Genomic DNA, 22,427 nt, shown 5'->3' with positions numbered 1-22,427 from the left:
CTATATCATATATATCATATGACCCAAATTTCCACACCTAGCCATTTATCTTAAAGAAATGAAAACCTATGTTAACAAACATATCTGTGTACAAATGTTTATAGCAGCCTTATGCATAATTGCCCCAAATTGGGAAATAATCTAAGAATCCTTCAACTTGTGAATGGTTAAACTGTGGTACATTCATGCAATGAAACATTACTCAGCAACATTATACACACAGCAAGTATGGATCTCAAATAGATAATGCTAAGTGAAAGATGTCACATTCAAAATGCCTCATTCTGTATGATTTCATATACATGACATTTGCTTGCCCATGCAAAAAAAAGAATATATTTTAATTTGAGTATATATTTTTAGCAAAAATATGTACCTTATATAGACTACATTAATTTTCACTTCCTTAGAGAGTGGTGGTTGATTACAAGCCCTTTTATAGATGAAGTAGAGCCCTTCTACCTGTAGGTTCTCCAGAATACTTACACAGCATGTAAAAATCACTAAAGAGTGGATTCTCTGGGAAAAGATATATAGGTTGATTTTGGACTTTAGGAGGAATTAAAGGATATCTGTATGATTTATGTAATTTGATGGTAATGATGGTGTTAAAGAAGACATGTGTTGATTATATGTATCTCTCATCTGAATTAATGAGAGTATGTTTTGAATTATAGATTGATCACACTGTCAACTTCATTAAAGGAGAATCCTCCATGAAAACGTTACCTTTTCTAGACTGATAAAGAACCTCTGAGTGTGCAATTTGATGAAAGCAAGAGAATTTAATCAAACTGAGTCCTGGTTGTATAAATCAATAAGTACTGATTTACTTGCATTTTTGGCCTGTTTGGCCTCTGTTTTATAAGGAAGAGAATTTTAACCAAAAAGGGCAGTCCTTATTTACTTTCTAATTATGGAATTTGACTGCAGGCATTTAGGCCCAGGCTATTTGAGGTCAAGTTAGCTATTAGTGGACAAACACTTTCTCTAGATTCAAAATTCATTAGTACTTTTCTCAGGGAAACTTGCCTAAAATCATTCAAGGAATAAATTCATGAATACAGACTAGTAGGAAGCACAGACAAATGAACTAATACATGAATAATGACAAATTTTATGAGTTACCTGAAGGAAAGGAACTCAGTGTTTAAACCTGGCTCAACATCTTAGTCATCTCTGTGTGGAATAGGGACAAGGCAGGACATGAGAAATCTTGTTCTCAGTAAATATATATTGATATGAGAAAGTGTAGGTTATGGTGAACAGTAAATATCAGGTGAGCCAAAGTTTATGTTTGGGTTGTGGATTCAATTTTATGCAAGTTCTCACATTGGAGAAGAACCTGGGCATGGAACATAACTGTGAGAACAAACTATATGAAAAGGAGATTTTCACAACAAGATGCATCATCTGATTATTGAAATGAGAGGTGGCATTCAGATAATGGTGTAAGCCTTAAGGAATTTGAACTGGGAAGCAAGCAGGAAAAATTTAAACTCTGGCTGTGTCTTTTTCTAGCCATGTACTTTTCTAAGATTACAAGCCTTAAAAATGTTTCTGGTTTTCTAAGGTTTCTGAACCTCTTTTCATTTAATTTGTTAAATAGGTAAATCTGCCTTAATTAATATGTTGATTTAAAGATTAAATAAATGTAATTCTCCAAAGGCATTTAATACAATGTTGTTTATGTGATTTCAGGAACAAATACATAAGTTAATCTGACTGTTTTCAGAAAATATCATTTGTCCATGAAATAATTATATAATTATTAATGATGTTAGTAAAAATTTAAAACATAGAAGATCTTCCACATCTATAAGTTATGAAATGAAAGATGTTACAACTGAAAACTATTAATATAAGAAGTCAACTGCCATTTTACTAATTTCAAAGTGAGGTATGGGTTTTATTCCAAATCCTTAATTCTATTTCATTTGAGCCTCCTGAACCTATCAGGATTGTGAGATGTCATGACACATGTGCATATGCTACTTTTTTGATGCAAGGGATTTTCAGGACTATATTTGTAATACAGCAGCCATACATTGATCCTTCAAAGTGGAACAAGTCCTTGATAATAAATTGCATTGTTTCTTGGTTATCTAAAAGCAGAAGGATGAGATCATAAATAAGTACTAAAAGAGTGATATTATTAGACATTTAATTTGGAAGAACCAGGAAAATTTCAGGCAAATATCCTCAGAAGGACAGCTACAAGGCAAAGTAGGACTTGAGTGAGAGTTGAGAGGATGGGGGTGGATATTTCAGAAGCCAGAAATATTGATAGCTGAAAAAATCCACAGTGATTTCTCTGGATGTGGAGACCAAATGTTTTGAGAGTCAGGAAGGGAATGGAAAATCTCTGAAAACCATGGGCTGATGAAGACATAAAACTCAATGATTTTCATCTTATCTGTACAAAGAAGTTATTCTCTTAGAGCATATTACATGTTCCTGTTTATTAGATTGGGGTTATTCCCAGGTGGAGGATTAGGAGTCATGAGAGTTGTGTCTGAAAGTCAAGGATATGTCCAGAATCTAATAGCTTCTTTCTACATTCTCAGTTTTGCTTACCTGGTGCTTATCTTGTTGTGAATGTAAACCCAGAGGAAGACAATTCTCAGCTGAGCTGTTGACCATGCAGCCACTGGTGAGTAATAATACTTCTTTTTACTGAAATTACCATGTGTTTTCAGCAGATGGGCATAGATACTTGTGCTAGTTTGAAAGGATTCATGTGCCCTAGAAAAGTAATGCTTGAATCCTAATCAATCTTTTAGGAGTGATGGTTTCTTCTAATCCCTATTCAACACTATATGTTGGAAACTTGATTAGGTTATCTTCATGGAGATGTGGTTAATCACTTGTAAATATTATACTTGGTTAGATGGAGACATGTTTCCACCAATTCTATATAGATCTTGATTAGTTTAGTGGAATCCTTTAAAAGAAGAAGGATTTGGGGGAATGCTTCAGAATGACATAGGTGCATGAAGCAGAAAGTCCACCAGCCAGTGACCTTTGGAGATAAAGAAGAAAAATGCCTCCCAGTGAGCTTCATGAAGCAAGAGGCCTGGAGAGAAAGCTAGCAGACACCACGTTTGCCATGTGCCCCACCAACTGAGAGAAAAATGCTGAATGTCATCACATTCTTGAACCAAGGTATCTTTCCCTGGATGCCTTAAATTGGACATTTCCATAGACTTGTTTTAATTTAAAAAATTACACAGTCTTAGAACTGTAAACTAGCAGTTTATTAAATTATCCTTTTAAAAAGCTGTTCCATTTCTGGGATATTGTATTCTGGCAGCTAACAAACAATAACAATATTCTAACCTCACCTAGAAGCTATTTAGGGATCTGAGCTAAAGTTATATTTATACTGGCCTCTGGGATGGTGAGCATTCAAGTTTGCTGTTTAAATTTCCAACCTGTAGTACTGAATAAGGATTAGAAGAGATTGTTGTTCTCACAACATTGATTAGGATTAAAACATGGTTTTTGCTTTTCTAGGACACATAAATCCTTTCAAACTGGCACATTCCACTCTCTGGACCCTAAAAAAGACATGTTTTCTCCATATACAAAATACATTCATTCCATTACAATGTCAGAGAACCTTAAACCATTTCAGTAACATTACAAATAACAGTACAAGGTTAAAACCAGTAAAAGTCTCATAGAAATCAGCTACAGGTATGGATAGTTGTAAGACAAAATTTTCTTCTGGGTCTGGACCTGTGAAACTCAAACAAATTATTTTCTGCCAACACACAAAGGAGGAAAAGTCATAGGATATATGTACCCATTTTCATAGGGAGGAAGGAACATATGGGTCACAGGACCCAAGCAGGCTCAAAAAACTGTAGGGCAAATTCCATTAGATTTCAAAACTGAGAGTCATTTATCTTTGAGGCTTTAGAAAGCAGCAGTCCCACCCTTTTTGCAGGCCTATGCTTGCCTCTCTGAATTCAACCTTGGGAGAAACTGGAGAGACCACCTTTTACTCAGCTCTACCCTCTCTAGGCATCAGGGCCACACCCAGCCTCCCTGCAAGCTTTAGGGTACACTCTCAACTTCTCCATGTGGTGGCATCCCTATTCTCCCCAATCCCCAAAGAGTGTGCTGCACCCTCTCCAAGGCCTAAGGCATCACCACTCTTCACTGCAATGAGGTGAAAGGCCCATCCTCTTCCTTTGGGGCAAACTCACCCTCTACACACACTTGGATGGGTCTACTCTCCTAGCCTGAGGTGTCTTGACTTCAGACCTCAGCCTCCATGATTCTACCTTTGAAGTTATTTTTCCTCCAATGTTTCCCTTCTCTATCCCTCTCTGTTCTGACTGCCAGTGGTTCTTTTTACACAGCTCCTGCAACACTTTCATTGGCTTTCTATAAAATAGTCTCATATCATGTCCATCAGACATAAGGAGTTTCCTAATATCTGTCTTGGATAACTTCATGTCCAATTCTGGCTTTCTCTGAAATGGCTGTCAGTTTCCACATTTGGTTAAATCTTCATGTGGGGCACTGTTCTCTGGAGTCTCCCTTACCAGAAGGTCAGAATTTTCCAGAAAATCAACATCTGGTTTCTGGGTACCCAAGAATTCAGGTTTCAGCTTATCCCTTTCCTGTTGCATTTTGCTATAAGCTATGAGGAGAAACTAGGTTGCACTTTCCACATTTAATTTGGAAATCTCTTCTACTAAATTACTAAGTTTATGGGTTTTAAAATCTGCCTTCCATCCAAATCCACAGGTCAATTGTGCCATATTATCTGCCATTTTAAAACAAGGATTACCTTCTTTGCAGTTTGCAATAACACATATCTCATTTCTGTCTAAAGCATTCTAGGCCTTCTCTATCAAGCTGCTCACCCTCTTCCAGAATCTCCTTATCCATTTTAAAAGCCACTGCAACATGTTTGGTATTTGTAAATTGCAGCACCCCACTTCTCTGATACCAAAATCTGTTCTGGTTTGCTAGCTGACAGGATGGAAAATACCAGAATCAAAAGAATGGCTTTTAACAAGGGAATTTAATAAGTTGCTAGTTTGCAGTTTTAAGGCTGTGAAATTGTCCAGTTAAAATATGTCTATGGAAATATCTATTTTCAGACATCCAGGAAAGATATCTTGGTTCAAGAAAGCTGATGACATTCAGCATTTCTCCCTCAGGTAGAAGGGCATATGGCAAACATGGTGTTATCTGCTGGCCCTCTTTCCAGGCCTCTTGCTTCATGAAGCTCCCTAGAAGGCATTTTCCTCTTTCATTTCCAAAGGTTGCTGGCTGGTAGACTCTGTTGTTCTCTCATCCTTCTGTCATGGTTCTGTACCTCTCTTCTTGTTCTAAAAAGGGACTATGCCTGAAATGTCTCTTCTTATATAGGATTCCAGCAAACTAATCAAGACCCAGGTAGAATGGGTGGAGACACATCTCCATCTAATCAAGTTTAGTACCCACAATTGATGTCATGTCTCTGTAATGAGAATCTAATCATGTTTCCAAACTATAATGATGAACAGGGATTAGAAGAAACCATTGCTCTCACAAGATTGATTAGGATTTAAACATGGATTTTCTAGGGTACATCAGTCCTCTCAAATTGGCACAGTGATCATTCATCAATAAGTAATCTTTCCAGCACAAGTTTGTTGCAGACTTCATTAAGACTCTGTATTCACTGGAGAACTGAGAGGTTTGTTCTCATTCAGCCTATGTCCTCTTTAGAAAAATAATGTACTCATTGATCCTGTTAATGCCTGCAAATGGCTTAGATGTACAGTGAGCTTAGTTGAGTAATAGCAGATATTTGTAGTTTGTAGGCAGGCTGGTGCTCAGCAAGTAAGTTCATCAGTACAGGGTTATAGTTGCTAAGGTGGAAGGTTTTGCATTGTTGAGAGAAACAAATGTGAGGATTAGTTAATAGAAGGAAAGGAGGAATCATTTATTTTCCTCAAATCATAACTTCTTAAAGTTTTAATATTGTATATTTGTACATTTTTAAAACTTTCCAAATGGATACCTAAAATTTTCCCTTTCTTTTCTTCTCATTCCTCTATTCCCTTTATTTTAAGGAATTTACTCAAATTTTGTAAAGAGAAGTAATGAAAAGAAGTGTTGTTTCTTTAAGGTTAGCTTACATTCAGGAGTATAGGAAGTAGGGTAAAATTCATGGCCCTGGGAAATTTTGTGATGAATTGAAGAGACCAGAATGGCTTGAGGGCCTCCTTTTATTCTTAAACATAAAGAGGAGGGGAAGATAATAAAGAGAGGGTGGACGTGGGTTTTGAAGATCCCAAGGAAAATTGAGTTTGAATGATCTCATATCCCTGGAATGGGCAGCTGGGCTCATCCTTCAGTATAAGAGTTTCAGGAGTCTGTGAAGTGAGCCGCTGATCCATACTTGTATTTTATGATAAATACCTGAAGTTATGGAAAATTTAATGAGGCAGGATACACTGTTCCAACTTATCCATGATATCTATTTAGTTCTGTAGAATGCTATATTTAGCTGCAAAGTTTGCTGCCATTCTATTGAATAATATACCTGTATATTAAGTTTGGATGTAATATACTTTACACATAAGCTCATTAGATCTTTCAAAATTTCAAACTATTTGTGAATGATGTCATAGATGAGAGAAAACAGGTCACCTGGGGCAATAATCTAACTATAGTAATAAAAGTGGCAACACATGGGTATTCATTGTCCTATGATAAGTCTGTATATTTACTTGAAATAGGTAGAAAATCTTTTTTTGTTATAAATGCTGAAGTGTAAATTATACCTCACCATCCGCAAGTCATAATGACTAGTTTATTGAGAAATGTCAAGATTATATTAGACCATGTATTTTTTGAGATTTTTAAAAATAATTGAGTCAAATAATCAGTGTGTATATGTATGTGTCCATACCTGTGAAGGACAGATTGTTCAGTATTGAGAATCATCTGACATGAAACTCAAATGCAGTTTGAGCTTTCTGCAACAGTTATCAGTTCCTCAGTGCTATGCTTCCAATCATTGTGATCTGAATATTAGCAGATGGCCCTTTCTGAACACTTGTATCTCTGATGTTTTTAGGAGTTAGTGAAATTGAAAGATGTAGTTATAGAATTTACTCAGGCAGAGTGGGTCATTCTGGATTCATCCCAGAGAAGGCTGTTCAGAGATGTGATGCTGGAGAATATCAGTCATTTGCTCTCAGTGGGTGAGTATCAAACTTACCTAACTAATCCTCTTAAGAAGTGTCTAGAACAGCTTGTTTATGTTGTTTTAGATTTTACTTTATATTCATATCTTATGTTATTTCATAACATGAAAAGCTATCTAAGATTTTTGTCTCTTTACTTTTTATTTACATCTAGCTTTTCCCCTGACTAAAATATAATCTTTGTGAACACAAATTCCATGTATTTCTTTTACACTCAACACAATGTTGGGAATACAATGAGTATTTTCTGTAAGGATGGATAAGGAGATTAAATATGCCCTAAACCTGGAGCTTCTGGAAAGTAGGCCCCCAGAGAATTGTGCTTAATGTGAGGGTTTAATTAAACATGAGACAAGTCAGAAATTCTGTTCTACTAAAGATTGGAGGTGCAGTTATCCAGGAAAGATTTGTGGAATTTTGTTCTGTCTGATGGTTTGGATCTCTGTGTGAAACATTCACAACTGAGAAGTTGTTTGCAAAATCTGCCTGAGCAACCACTGGTAGTCTTGATGAAAAGGGACAAATTGTAGGAAAAATCACTTCAAGGACAGAACCATTGAAGCTGAGGTCTGGACCAAAGACATCTCAGGTAAGAAGGTGGACCCACCACTATATGTAGAATGGGTGTGTCTTTTTCACAGCTTCGAGTGTGTTGGCCTCCCACCCCATGTTGAATACAATCTCACTCTTTAAGATGGTGGAATCAGAACCCATTGGGAATGTAGAATTTCTCTCTGCCACCTCACTGTTCTGAGAGGGTTGTGATTATTCCCCAGGGCTTTCAGAGTCAGACCACAACCTGAAAGTTCTGAGAGGTTGGAGATTTCACTCCTGTGTTTACAGAGAGCATGGCTGTTGCCCAAGCACTTGGGAGGGCTGAAATTACCACTTCATCAGTCTTGAAGGACAAAATTTCATTACATATGTGACTCTCAGGACTTGAAATGTAATAGAGTATGCCATGCAGGGTTTGGAACCATAAACTGTGCTTTCCTTTCACCTACCAATCAAGTGAAAGTGTTTATTTTATGCCTGTCACTCCACTGTACATTCTTCTATAGACTTCACAGGTACACAGACAGAGGGCACTTGTGCTACAGGACAGACTGAACCCATAACCAATTTTGGTTAGGTTTTGTACTAAGCATTGCTTCTGAAATGGCATAAATTTTGGGAGGATATTTTAATAAAATGAATGTATTTTGCCTATAGAAAGAACAGGTCTTTCTGGGTTGCAGAGTGTGGAATGTGGTGGTTCGAAACTCTATGTATCCAGAAAACATTTTGTTAACTAAAATCCATATTTGCTTTTTTTTTTATACCTGTGCTTTTATACTAATTGTAAATATGACCTTTTGGTGGGTTCCTTCAGTTGAGGAGTGTACCACCCAAAAGAGGATTGTTTTAATCCTATTACTGACATACTTTATAAGAGAATTTTATTAAGATAATAAAATTCATATAGAAAGAGAAAGCTATCTGAAATAAGCTGAAATTATGAAACCCATAACAGAAGGAAGAGATCAGATGATGCTGCTTGTGTCTTGACGTAGGACAGGCTAAGGAAACAGGGTCAGCAGATGCCAGCTCCAGAATGCCACAGTGTTGGGGAGAAAGCATTGTCTCAATTGTACTGATTTGGAGATTTTCCTGGCTTCAAAACCATGAGCAAATAAATTTCCAATTTTAAGCCAACCACTTTCATGGTATTTGCTAAAGCAGTATAAGAAGCTAGAACATCACTGTGCTCATTTGAAAATATTATGTACTCCAAAAAAGCCATATTTTAATCATGATCCAATCTTGTGGGAGCATCTGTTTCTTTGAATTCTACAATAGAGTAGGTTGGAATTTTGATTAGATCATCTCCATGGAGATGTGACACAACCCATTCCAGGTGGGACTTAATTAGTTTACTGGAATCCTTTAAAAGAGAGAATCAGAGAATCAGGAATGACAGAAACATCAGAACCAACAGAAACTTCACAGTAGAGCTGACAGTTGTAAGTACATGGAGAATAGGGACACAGATATTTGGAGATGCTTGGAGCCCAGCAGATGTTGCATAAGATGTTAAGCATGGCAGAACCTGGAGAGAACCAAGGGAAGCCAAAAGATGAAAGCCAGACCTGGAGAAGCAAAGTGAGGAACACTCACAGGATCAGAGGCTGAAAGCAATGGAGCCTGGAGCAAGGGACCAGCAGGTGCCAGCCACATGATTACCCAGGTGACAGAGGTGTTCCAGACACCTCTGACTTGAAGAAATGATGTGTATTTCATTCCAAATTGGAAGGAGAACCTTCTTTGTAGATGGAAGGCAGAATTTGAAAGTGATGAAATTGGATATTTAAGCAGAAGAAATTTCCAAATTAAATGTGGAAAATGTAGCATGGTTCTTCCTTGAAGGTTATAGTAAAATGTGAGGGAATAGAGAAAAGTTGAGAACTGGACTCTTGGGTACAAAGGAAATAGAAATTGGCATACTGGAAAATTTTTGGTCTCCACAAAATGATACCACTATTTATTGGGCCCCACGTGAGGATTTATCCAAGATGGAAGTAACTCAAAAATTACAGGACAAGTAAGGATTGGAGATAAGTATCTAAAATCTAAAAAGGACTTGTGAAAAGTCCTTTTGTCTGATCATTTGATCCCAGTGCATTTCAGAGGAAATGAACAAAAGTACTGTGGAATCTGTAAAACTGGAACTGTTGCCTGTCTGGTCTAAAGGGGATAATGTATAGGGAAAATGTCTCGAGAGACAGAATCATGGAAGCTAGGGTCTGGAGACAGGAAAATGGGCCCATCCATACATGTGGAGAGGGCACATTTGACCTGGAAGCAGAAGGCAGACCTTCTGCTTCATTTTTCAGGAAGAGTTGTGCCATTTCAGGCTTCAAAAAGAGTGGGGTCCATTAACTAGGAATTGAGAGGAGCCTGCCTGACACACCATTGTTCTGGAGGGATTGAGCATGTGCACCAAGATGGCAGAGATCCTGGGTGTTGCCCCAAGTATGGAGAATATGGAACTGAGAAAAAGATGTTGCCCTTAAAGAACTTCAGTTTTGCAGCATACCCATCATTTGGAGAGAGAGCAGGGCCACTTCATAGGCCCTTGGAAAGGGTGCGAATGCTGCTTTCTAAAGCCCAAAGGGTATATGCCTCTCAGGATTTTAAATCTAATGGAGAATGCATGTAGGTTTCCAGAACTGTATGAGTACAGTGGCCCCATTTTAGTTTTATATATCTCCCTTTAACAATGAAAACATGTATGCTATGATTGTCCTGCTTTTGTATATTGGCAGCAGATAAGTTGCTCTAAATTTCAAAGATCCAAAGCCAGAGGAGAATTTTTGCCTTGGAGGAAGCCATGTCTATAATTGGCTTTGTTCAGAATTTTTACTGGCTTTAACATCTTATTGTATTTGAATTGAATTGAAATGGTTGAAGTGATGGAGTGAATGTGTTTTGTATATTGAAAACACATGTCTTTTTGAGGGACCAAAAGTTGTAATTTGCCAGTTTGACAATGTTATGTACCCCAGAAAAGCCATGTTTTAATCCTGATCTAATCTTGTTGGAGCAGTTATTTTAGTCCTTATTCAATAAGTGTAGGTTGGGAATTTTGATTAGATAATCTTATGGAGATGGGACATGCCCAATTGTGGGTTTGACTTTTGATTAGATGGAGATGTGACTCAACCCATTCCAGGTAGGTCTTGATTAATTTATTGGAATCTTTCAAAAGGGGGAATATTTTGGAGAGAATCAGAAATTGCAGAAGCATCAGAGCCAACAGAAATTTCACAGCAGGTGAAATGCAGACACACAGAGAATAGGGACACAGATATTTGGAGATGCTTGGAGTCCAGTATATGTTGCCATAAGATGTTAAGCAAGGTAGAATCTGGGTAGAGCCAAAGGAAGCCAAGAGATGAAAGCCAGCCCTGAAGAAGCAAAGTGAATAATATCCACAGGAACAGAGGCTGAAAACAATTGAGCCCAGGAGCAAGTGATCAGCAGATGCCAGCCATGTGCCTACCCAGCTGACAGGTGTTTCTGACCCATTGGCTTTTCTTGAGTGAAGGCAATCTTTTGTTAATGCTTTAAGTTGGACACTTTCATGTCCTTAGAACTGTGAACATTTAAATTATTAAATTCACCTTTATAAAAATATTCCAGTTCTAGTATATTGCATTTCAGCTGCTTGCAAACTACACAATCACCCTCACTGGACTTCATGATAATATACTTTTAAGTGCACAGAACTCAAAATTTCTTGTATTTTTTCCCATAAACAGGATATCAGGTCTGTAAATCAGATGTAGCTTCAAAGTTGGTTCAAGGGGAGGAACTTTGGGAAGAAGGAATTGGATGTTTTCAAAACCAGAATTCTGGTGAGCACTTCCTTGGAACATGTATTCAGGACAGGGAGGAACCTTGTCAATGAGTGACTAAAATATCACCTGCAGATTTCTGCAAGTTATATTTTATGAAATGTACATATTAGGGAATTTCCTTAGTTCAAAGTATCAAATGCTTATCAATCTGTATTCACATATCATTAACTTTAGCAAAATAGATGTCTATGGACAATTGGATTTAAACTTTCACTTACTGCCAGTTTCTCATCCTTGGCTTCAGTGCTTTTCCCTCTCTTTACCTCCCCAACATATTATTTTTGAAATAAGTTTTCTTATAATTAAATTTTGAAAATATTTTCTAATTGATAGTGTCATATAAAGGTTTCTACTAACTCAAGTAATCCTTAATTTGATATTCTTTGTCAGATAACTGTCATTTTAGAAACAATTATATGGCTATGTGTGCTGCTTCAACATATTCATTTTCCTAATGCTGATCTAGAAATTAATTGGTTTTTCAGTTCTTTCCGGCAGGGAAGGAAGTGTTAAAGAACAAGAAATGCTATCTGTGCATCATATCTGCAAGAAAGAAATATCTACCATCATGTCATTGGTAAGCATTATGGCTGTAACCCTGGTCTTCCAAATCAATACGTTGAAGTGGAATTAATTAAAAATTCAGTGCATTCACTTAACTGTAAGTTGGTTTAAGTGTGAATCCAGGGAAAGACTGTGATAATTTTAATAAGAAAGCAATTGATTTGAACACAATAATATAATCTTCCTTATGTATGAAAAGATAATTCTATAAATATGGCTCATACTCAATCTCTGAAACATTATAAAGTCTTCAAGACTGATTAGAAAGTTCTGCAGTTGAGAAGCTACAAAAGAGTAGATCTCTGTACATGCAGAAGAATAAAATGATTCATAAATAACATAGGAAATATTTTAATTGGAGATTGTCACCAATTGGTTAGTTTTAAATTCAGATGTATATGGATTGATATCTATGGACAAACTTCTTACATTCTCTCCTCTACTTCCTAGAAGCAGAATTCTCATACTGAAAAAAATGGTATTATATGTCATAAATTGCCAGAAGATTATACTTATAGTTCCAGAGTGATTCAACATGTATTAACTCACAAAGGAATGAAGTATTACTTCAGCAATCTATTTGGAAAAGCCCTCAATGATTTATCATCTTTTAATCAACAACAGAATTTTCACCCTGGAAGTAAGTCATATGAATGTCATCTAATTGAGAAATCCTTTGTTCAGAATTCTGGTCGTTCTTGTTACAGTGTAACTCATGTTGGAGAGAAACCCTGTGAATATCATCTATGTGGGAAAACCTATACTAAATATTCTGAATTGAGACAACATGAGAGAACTCACACTGGAGAAAAACCATATGAATGCCATCTATGTGGGAAAGCCTTCACCTGTTATTCTCACCTTAAACAACATAAGAACACCCATACTGGAGAGAAACCCTATGAATGCCACCTATGTGGGAAAGCCTTCACCCATTATTCTTACCTTAAACAACATAAGAACACCCATATTGGAGAGAAACCCTATGAATGCCATCTCTGTGGGAAAGCCTTCACCCGTTATTCTCACCTTAAACAACATAAGAACACCCATACTTGAGAGAAACCCTATGAATGTCATCTATGTGGGAAAACCTTCAGGTTTTCTTCTAATCTTAGAAGACATAAGAGGATTCACACTGGAGAGAAACCATATGAGTGTCTTTTATGTCAGAAAGTCTTCACCAATTGTTCTAACTTTAGACAACATGAGAGAACTCCCATTGGAGAAAAACCATATTTGTCATCTATGTGGGAAAGTCTCCAGCCATTATTTTAAATTTAGACAACATGAGAACACTCATACTGGAGAGAAAACTTATGAATGTCATCAATGTGGAAAAGCATTCTGTTTATCTTCTGATCTTAGAGTACATGAGAGGATTCACACTGGAGAGAAACTATATGAATGTCATTTATGTGGTAAAACCTTCACTCATTCTTCTAGGCTTAAAGAACATGAGAGAACTCACACTGGAGAGAAACCATATGAATGCCATCTATGTCGGAAAGCCTTCAGTGATTATTCTAACCTTAGACGACATGAGAAAACTCATACTGGAGAGAAACCCTATGAATGTCATTTATGTCAGAAAGTCTTTGCCAGTTATTCTAACCTTAGAAAACACAAGAGAAGTCACACTGTAATGAAACCTTAGGAATGTCATCTATGTGGAAAAACCTTTACTCAATATTTTAACTAGAGATAAGTAAGTGCCTTAGCATTCAGCATTGCCTAAAAGACAATAAGTTTTCAGAGTTCTCAGGTGAAGGAGCTTATGTGCAAAAATTGAATCCAAATATAGTACTGTTTCCATAGTATCACAACATTATTTATAACACTGAATACAAAGTGGCCATTCACATAATATTCACTCACTACCTCCTTAACTAAATTCAGACTTGGTATCACAACTTTGACTGATGTGGACCTATGTAGAGTTTAGTCTCTATAATGGGATTTAATCTTGTCCTCCCTTAATGGCATGATATTGACAAGGTAATTAAACAGATTTTGAAATAATTATTGACTGCATAGATTTTATATATATAATTGTAATAACCATGTAAAGAATGCCTGGTCTGTTCAAAATCCCAATGGTTATACCTTCATCATATTTACCCCTTAACACAAAATACACCAGTGTATGTTTCCTCAAAATGGGAACACTCTCCTATGTAACCACACAAACCCAAATCAGAAAATGAAAAGATCCAATCCAGAGCTCATTTTTGAATTTTACCTATTGTCCTTACAGTGGAAAAAGGTTTCCTTGTCCATTTCAGCTCATGCTTTTTCAAATTGGAATTGTTCCTGAGACATTATCTCATGTGCTTGACAGATTGGCAAGTACGTATGATGCTAACTCAAATATTCCCACAGCTTCCTCCTGAACAGACACAGGCCTGAATTCCAACAGCAAACCCCAGACTGATGCTGTCCTCTCCTCAGTTCACCCCATCCAAAAGGACTTGAAATCCACCTACTCCAACCCTAGTGATGTCAACTTGATAACTGGATGAACTTTTACATACACATAGAAAAATTGTTTTCACATTATAATAAAAATGAAATTTATGGGGCTATATCCTGAAAGCATCTATGTCATTGTCCACACCCAATATTATAGGACATTAAAAACTCTTAATAATCCATAAAACTCTACTATTTTCTCACAAAAGATACATTGTCTTTAGGAAACAAAAAGATTCATAAAGTCCAGTTAGAAGGTATATGAAATAAATAGTCTATCCATTTAGTTATCAAATATAAAACCTTTCACTATTTCCTAATTTTGCCATTTTTCCTTAATCATTCACAAATCTCTCCCCTCCATTGAGAAAGTATAAAGCATAATGAAAGAGAATGTTCATATATGCTGGCTCTCACATTGCATATTTTGTATTAACTTCTTCCTTCGTGCAATTTTTGTAATTAACATAGAAAATACTTTTTTTGTATTTTAAGGATGCTGAAAAATCATCCTAAATATTTTTCAAATGATTTTGAATGGATATTCTAGATCTTACTTGTCCATTTGTGGCATTCTTCTCCCATACCAGTCCTAAAACATTCCTTGATTGAATTAACATCATATGAAAAGCCATAAAATTATGTCTTTTTGCAGGAAGAAGGAAAATTTAAGGCACATAAAAAGATAAACTTGCAAACACAACAATAAAGAGATTGGCAGACAGTGCTCAGAATGGAGCACCAAGAATCAGATCTTTGGCTGGGGTAATTTTCCTGTAATTGTGTTATACTATTTCCTAGATTCTACTGTTCAATATTAAGAGTTTCTTCAGGTAAATTTTTACATAGTCATCTATCCAGGAGTCAGGTCTCACCTTGAACCTTGTCATGGGATTCACCAGAACAACCTTGCTGACATGGGGAAGTTCATATAAGTACAGGTATATCAAACAGTTTTCGGACAGAGACAAGTCTACAGAATCCTATAAGCTGAAATTAAATTGAATAATGGTGGTCCTATAAGCTTGCAATAAAAATCTCTAAAATGGGAGATGGTGGAATAAGAAGTGCAGAGTTTCCATTAGTAAAAACACCTAGAAGACAGGTAAATACTGTCCAAAGCTTCTATTCTGGGCTCAAAAGTTCAGTGGAGTACCATGGTGGAGGAAGCAAAAGAGAAATTGTGATGGAGAAACTATAGTAAGAAACTCACTTGACTGTGCCTATTTGCACTTACTCCCCACCCTTGAGTCTAGTAGTTTCCAGTCAGCCCAGTTCTTCTATGTCAGAATGCTGTGGAATGGAATTTGTGAAGTCCCTTGCCACATTCGGAACAGAGTGACATGGCATAGTTCTGATACATTTGCTGCTCAACAAAATTGGACATCTTGATCCCACAGCCTTTCCCCATTCCACACAGGAGCCCATGGTGCCTGGAGTACCATTGATTACACAAAGAGAAACTGCCATGAATGACTCAATTGACCATGTCCTATGGTGCCCATCTTCAAACCCCAAGACCAAAACCTTCTGATAAGCCTAGTTCCTGCCTAGTAGGCTACTGCAGACAAAGATTTGGGGGAAGTTATCCCTCCACCAAGAATACAGGTGGATGCAGCAGGGCCTGGCCCAGGAGTTGATCTGCAAAATTGGATTTCTAGGTCTCCTTTTGGTCCTACCTAGGCAGGTTCCTGAAATGCCATTATTTCCAACCACCATAGAAATAGAGCAGACTGAGTGCTGAAATATCTTGCCTTTGTTGTTGCCAAATTGTGCCATCTGTGAAAGCTTGGAATGTGCCATCTTGGGAAGTTGTTTTCCTGGTCCTCTCTCCAAGTCCCTTTGGAATTCTTCTGCACCCCCTGCATGCGACCTTGGCCCTGTTTTGGCTGGTAAATACAAACACAGTGCCATATAAGAGCTGTAACAGAACCGTATGAACAGCAAAATCTTAGACAAGAGAGGGAAATCAGACTTCAGAATCTCAATAACTTAATTAATGGCCCAAATAACAAGCACAAAAGTACAAACCATACTAATAAGCATGAATGTGGCCAGGTAAAGGAAGAAATTTAAAAGAGAGATGTAAAAACTGGAAAAATCAGTCACAGATATTCAAGCAAATCTCCTAAACCCTTTCAGAGATGAAGGAAAATGTGTATTAAAGGATATAAAGAAGACACTAAGTGAGCATGTAAGAAGAAGTTGAAAGCCTGGAATAAAACTAACAGAAAGACACAATAGATGAGATTAAGCATATGTTAGAGGAAAACAGCAGCAGTTTTGAACAGTCAGAAGAAAGAACAAGTAAGAATTAGTCCTGTAAGGTAGGACATCTGAAATAAAAATGAGAAAAAAGTACATAGAGATAAGAATGGAAAAATTTGAGCAGCATCTCTGGGAATTGAGTGATAACATGGAACTCAAAACATACATGAAATGGGTTTCGCAGAAGGACAAGAGAAGGGAAAAGAGGCAGAAAGTGTATTCAAGGAAATAATGCAAAAAATATTCCCAAGTCTTATGAAAGACATAAAGATACAAATGCATTGAAATCCAAACAGAATAAACCCTACTAAACCCACTCTGAGCCACATACTAATCAGAATGTCAACTTCCAAAGATAGAGGATTTTGAAAGCATTGATAGAAAAGCAATTCATTACATACAACAGAATTGGAATTAAATTAAATGCCAACAGCTCTGTAAATAAACTCACTACTATTCCCTATCCATGAGACATGACCTCCAATGGTATTAGCTTCTGTAGCACTGTGGGACATGAGGTCCAGGGATGATCCTTGCCTTGTGCACATGAGTTGAGAGTGACTAAAAGTGGAAAAAGAAATGGAATAAAATAAAGTTTCAGTGGATAAAAGTTTCAAATTGGGTTGAGAAGTCATTCTGGAGGTTATCTTATGCACGTTGTAGCCAGATATTTCACACTACCACAGTATGCCATAGTGCAAACAACAGTATTCCTGTAAATTCTAGAGAATGCCTTTATGCTCTATCTAAGTCTATGTAAAGACTTGCTTAGTAAGTTTATTTTTTCAGAAAATTAAATCCTCCAGATTGATCATAGGCAAGATAAGTCATGAAACCCATAAGTACCAGCCACTCCAGGAAAATAACCAGATTAATTCATCTATCCCAGAAATCCAATACCCCTTTCCAGCATAATATAATTAAAATGGCCCTTACTCAGGTAGCCATGAAGGATGAAAATAAATGAGAAGAATGAGGTGTAATTGAGAAGTTAGAATTCTGTAAATGACTGTGATTACTGATGCATTATATAGACATTTCTTTATAGAGTATAATGTTTCAGAATAACCAGAAGCAAGTTCCTGAAGTTGTGGAACTGAAATCCAGTAGCTCTGATCTCTGATAATGATTGATAAGTATATTGCAAAGAAATAGTTGTCTGTGTTTGTATGGATCAACTTCAGAATGTTTTCTTTTGCTCCACTGACTGTCTTATTATAATCTGTCAATACTACACTGCCTAAGTTAACCTACCTCAATTGTAAGTCTTAAAATTGTATAGATTGCAATGCTAGTGGTCAGTAAGAGGGAGGGATAATATGTATGAGATGTTTGGGGTTTTCTTTTACCTTTTAATTTCATTTTCTGGAATAATGCAAATGTATTAAATATGATCCTGCTGGTGAATACACATCTGTGTGATGATACTGTGAACCATCTATTTTATACTTTGAATGGCCTTTATGGTGTGTGCAGCTATCTCAGTAAAAATATAGGGAAAAAATCAAGTGCCAATTTCTTTTCAGAAAATGGTATGATATATTTAAACTACTGAAAGAGAAAATATTCCACCCAAGAATTCTTCAACTGGCAAAACTCTTCAAAAATGAGGGAGAGTTCAAAAATATTCACTAAAAAACAGAAGCTGAGAGAATTCATTAGCAAGACTCCCTGACCTGCAAGAAATATTAAAAGGCATTTATGCCAGTTGAATAGAAAATACAGAGTAGAGAGGCTTGGAGGAGGCTGAGACTTGAAGATTATCAGTAAGGGTCCCTTAGAAGTCCAAAAAAGAGGCAATAGGACATATTAAAGCCAAAGGATAAAATAGTTGAAGTATTATCTAAAGAGTAGGGACATTGTGTATTAATGTGTTAAACTCTCCAACTAAAATGCACAGATTGGTAAAATGGATAAATGAATAATCTTTTCATATGCTATGTATAACAGACTCACCTTAGACCCAAGGATACAAGTAGTTGAAAGGCTGGAAAACTTATTCCATGCAGGCAGTAACCAAGAAGCAGCTAAGGTACCTATATAATATTAGACAAGATAAAGTTTCAGTACAAAAAGTTTATGAGGCAAAGAATATTATATATTAACAAAAGGGGCAATCCACCAAAAGAAACAAACAATCATAAATGTTATGTGCCTGTATTAGTTAGGGTTCTGTAGAGAAACAGAATCAACAGGGGACACTAACAAATATAAAATTTATAAAAGTGTCTCACATGACCATAGGAACACAGCTCCAAAATCCACAGGGCAGGCTGTGAAGCCAATGATTCCAATGGAGGGTATGGATGAACTCCACAGGAGAGGCTCACCAGCTGAAGCAGGAAGGGAGCCTGTCTCTTCTGAATCTTCTTTAAAAGGCATCCAGTGACTAGGTTAAGCATCACTCATTGTAGAAGACACTTCCCTTGGATGATTACAAATGAAATCACCTATGGATGCAGCTGAAATGATCATTATTTAATTCTATGAATTTTCCTCATTGCAACAGACAGGCCAGCACTTGCCCAACCATACAAACAGGTACCACCACTTGGCCAAGTTGACATGTGAGCCTGACCATGACAGTCCACCCCTTGTCAACTTGGCTAAGTGAATGTGTTTAGTTCTATTGCTGTGGACATGAGCCAATGGCATGTGAACCTCATGTGGTGTTAATTACATCCACAGTCAGCTAGGGAGTGTGCCTGCTGCAATGAATGGTATTTGATTTAATTGCCTGGTGCTTAAATGAGAGACTCAATATAGCACAGCCCAAGCAGCTCAGCATACCTCATCTCAGCACTTGCAGCTCAGCCCAGGTCTTTGGAGATGTAGAAAGAAATCATCCCAGGGAAAGTTGTTGGAACCCAGAAGCCTGGAGGGAAGGCCAGCAGAGATCACCCTGTACCTTCCCACATAAGAAAGAACCTCATTTGAAAATTAGCTGCCTTCCCTCTGAAGAACTAATGAAGTAAATCCCCTTTTATTAAAAGCCAATCCATCTCTGATGTGTTACATTCTGGTAGCTAGCAAACTAGAACAGAATTTGGTACTGGAGAGTGAGGTGCTGCTGCAGTTTGCAAATACCATATGTTAGAATGGTTTTTTGGATGGCTAAGGGGTGAGATTTTGGAGGAACTATGAAGAGAATGATGGAGAAGTCCTGGATTGCTTGAAGAGACTGTGGGTGTAAACAGAACCACTGCCAATCTGGACAAAGGTGGACACAAAAGGGACAAATTAGAATTCACAGAGTGAAAACCATGTAAGCTTGGGTCTGAAGCCAAGAAACATATACCAAGAGAGTGGACCCACCCATATGCATGGAGAGGGTGAGTTTACCCTGAAGGACAAGGATGAGTCTCCCACCTTGTTGCAGTGGAACAGTAGTGCAGCCTCAGGCTTTGGAGAAGGTACAGCATGCTCCTTGGGAGACTGGGAATAGCCTGGTTGCCACCACATGGAGGGGTTGAACATGTGCTTTAGAAATTGCAGAGAGACCAGGAGTGGCCCTGGTGACTGGAGAGTGGAGCCAAGGTAAACGTGGTCTCCTCAATGTTCCCCAAGGTTGATTTGGAAAGAGGCAGGCCACTGCATAGGCCCTTGAAAAGGGTGGGACTGACTCTTTCTAAAGCTGAAGGATAGATGACTTTCAGACTTTGAAATCCAGTGGTGTTTGCCCTGCACATTTTCCTTCCAATTTCTCCCTAAGGATCCTGTGACTGTCCCTCCTTTGCATATTGGCACCAGGTAATCTGTTTTGGGATACATAGGTCCACAGCCAGAAGACAATTTGTTGCAACTTTAATATCATTTATCGTGAAGCATATAGTTGCCAAGTTGACAAGGGGTGGATGTGTGGTAGTTAGATTCAGTTGTCAACTTGGCTAGGTGAAGGTGCTTAATTCTATTGCTGTGGACATAAGTCAATGGCATTTAAACCTCATCCAGTTCTTAGCTTCTGACCTCTTAAGACTTTCTGTCCAATTTCATGCCCCATGGCTCTCCCAATAGTGAAAGCTTCATTTTTACCCCATGTGTCAAAAGGAAACATCTATATCTATCCAGTACAATTAGGCTGCAATGTGCACATTTATTTGGGTAACTTCAGAAGGCTTCTTACTTTTCCCTATGATAATACTACCAGTAGTGATATCTAAAGATATTTATTGAACCCTAGTATATGCTAAGGACTTCATGCATATTATTTGGCATTATTGAACCAATCTGTTAGATGAAGAGAAAGAGGTACTTCATATGTAAGTATTTTATTGAAGGTCATGAAATTGGGCAGATTCAGGGTCAAAATTTGAAACCAGGAATCTTAAGATCAAGTATATTTTCTATTACACCAAAGCTACCTTTATGGGTGTTTACAAGGTTATATGCATGAATAATTGCCCATTTCTATTTGTTGATCATTAAGCACATGTAGAAGAAAGAGATATTTACAAAATTTTCTGTTTCTGAGTCACAACTGTACTTATCAACAATGGTGGGTTCTCTGCTAAATGCACTCAAATGATCAATGCTTGAGACACTACCATTTCAGAAAAATAAAGGATTTATTACTAACCACAAAGGAGGAGATCAGATGGCCTATTGGCATTAAAATCACTTTCCAAAACTACAGTAACTCTGATAGATTTATAGTATCCAGAAGTTGGGCAGATTTTAGGACAACAGGCACAATGGATTGAGATGTGAAGTTAGAGATGATCTAATTATTAAGCCAGAACAGACTGATTACATGCTTAGTCACAGAACATATGTAAGAAAATCGAAGTCTTAATATGATGAAAGGTGTTTCAAAATGTTATGTATATTGGAAGCAGATAACTTGTTCTAAGTTTCACATGTCCATAGCCAGAGGAGAATTATTTACCAGTACAGTCCATGTTATAACTGATGTCTATAAGTCTTTGTGCTTGATACAATTACTGAAATTATTTAAGGCTTTTGTGATATTGTGGTGGAATTACTGTAGTTTGTATATGGAAATAAAATGTCTTTTTTGGATCCAGATTGTTCAGTGTGCTGGTTTGAAGTTGTACCCCAGAAAATGCAATGTTCTTTTTATCCATTCTCATAGGTACAGACATACTGTTTTGTGGGAACTTTATGTCAGGTTATTCCAAATAAAATGCGACCCAACACTTTCAAGGTGGGTGTTACAGTTTGCTAAAGCTGCTATAGTGCAATATACCAGAAATGGGTTGTCTTTTACGAAGGGATTTATTGTCACAAGTTACAATTCTAAGGCCATGAAAACACCCAAAATAAGGAGCCAAAAAGATGATATCTACTCAGAATAATGGCAGCTGGCACTGGGGTCCCTCTGCAACATGGGAAAGTGCATGGCCATGTCTTCAGTCCTCTCCTGGCTTCTGATATCAAATAGGTCTTTCAGCTCCAGAGGGTCTGTCTTGCTTCTGCCTGGGGCATTTTCTGTTCTGGCTTTCTTTCAGTGTATGAGATCTCTTAAAGGATTCCAGTAAAGTAA

General features: G+C 37.2%; 1 protein-coding gene across 1 annotated transcript in view; it reads left to right on the top strand.

Annotated features, from left to right (window-relative positions):
* The window catches only part of LOC143681181 (uncharacterized), a 278,825-nt gene extending 259,839 nt beyond the window's left edge, over window positions 1-18,986 (top strand). Inside the window, 5 exon segments of the mRNA XM_077157999.1 lie at window positions 2,568-2,653; window positions 7,091-7,217; window positions 12,106-12,197; window positions 12,635-13,422; window positions 13,424-18,986. Of these exon segments, the coding sequence (XP_077014114.1) occupies window positions 2,642-2,653; window positions 7,091-7,217; window positions 12,106-12,197; window positions 12,635-13,422; window positions 13,424-13,841 (1,437 nt within the window). The 5' untranslated portion in view covers window positions 2,568-2,641 and the 3' untranslated portion in view covers window positions 13,842-18,986.
* Window positions 18,987-22,427: the final 3,441 nt, after the last annotated feature.

Source organism: Tamandua tetradactyla, chromosome 4 (assembly GCF_023851605.1).
Source record: "Tamandua tetradactyla isolate mTamTet1 chromosome 4, mTamTet1.pri, whole genome shotgun sequence".
NCBI lineage: Eukaryota > Metazoa > Chordata > Mammalia > Pilosa > Myrmecophagidae > Tamandua > Tamandua tetradactyla.
Note: the sequence above shows the minus strand (reverse complement) of the source record. Positions and strands in the feature narration are given on the sequence as shown.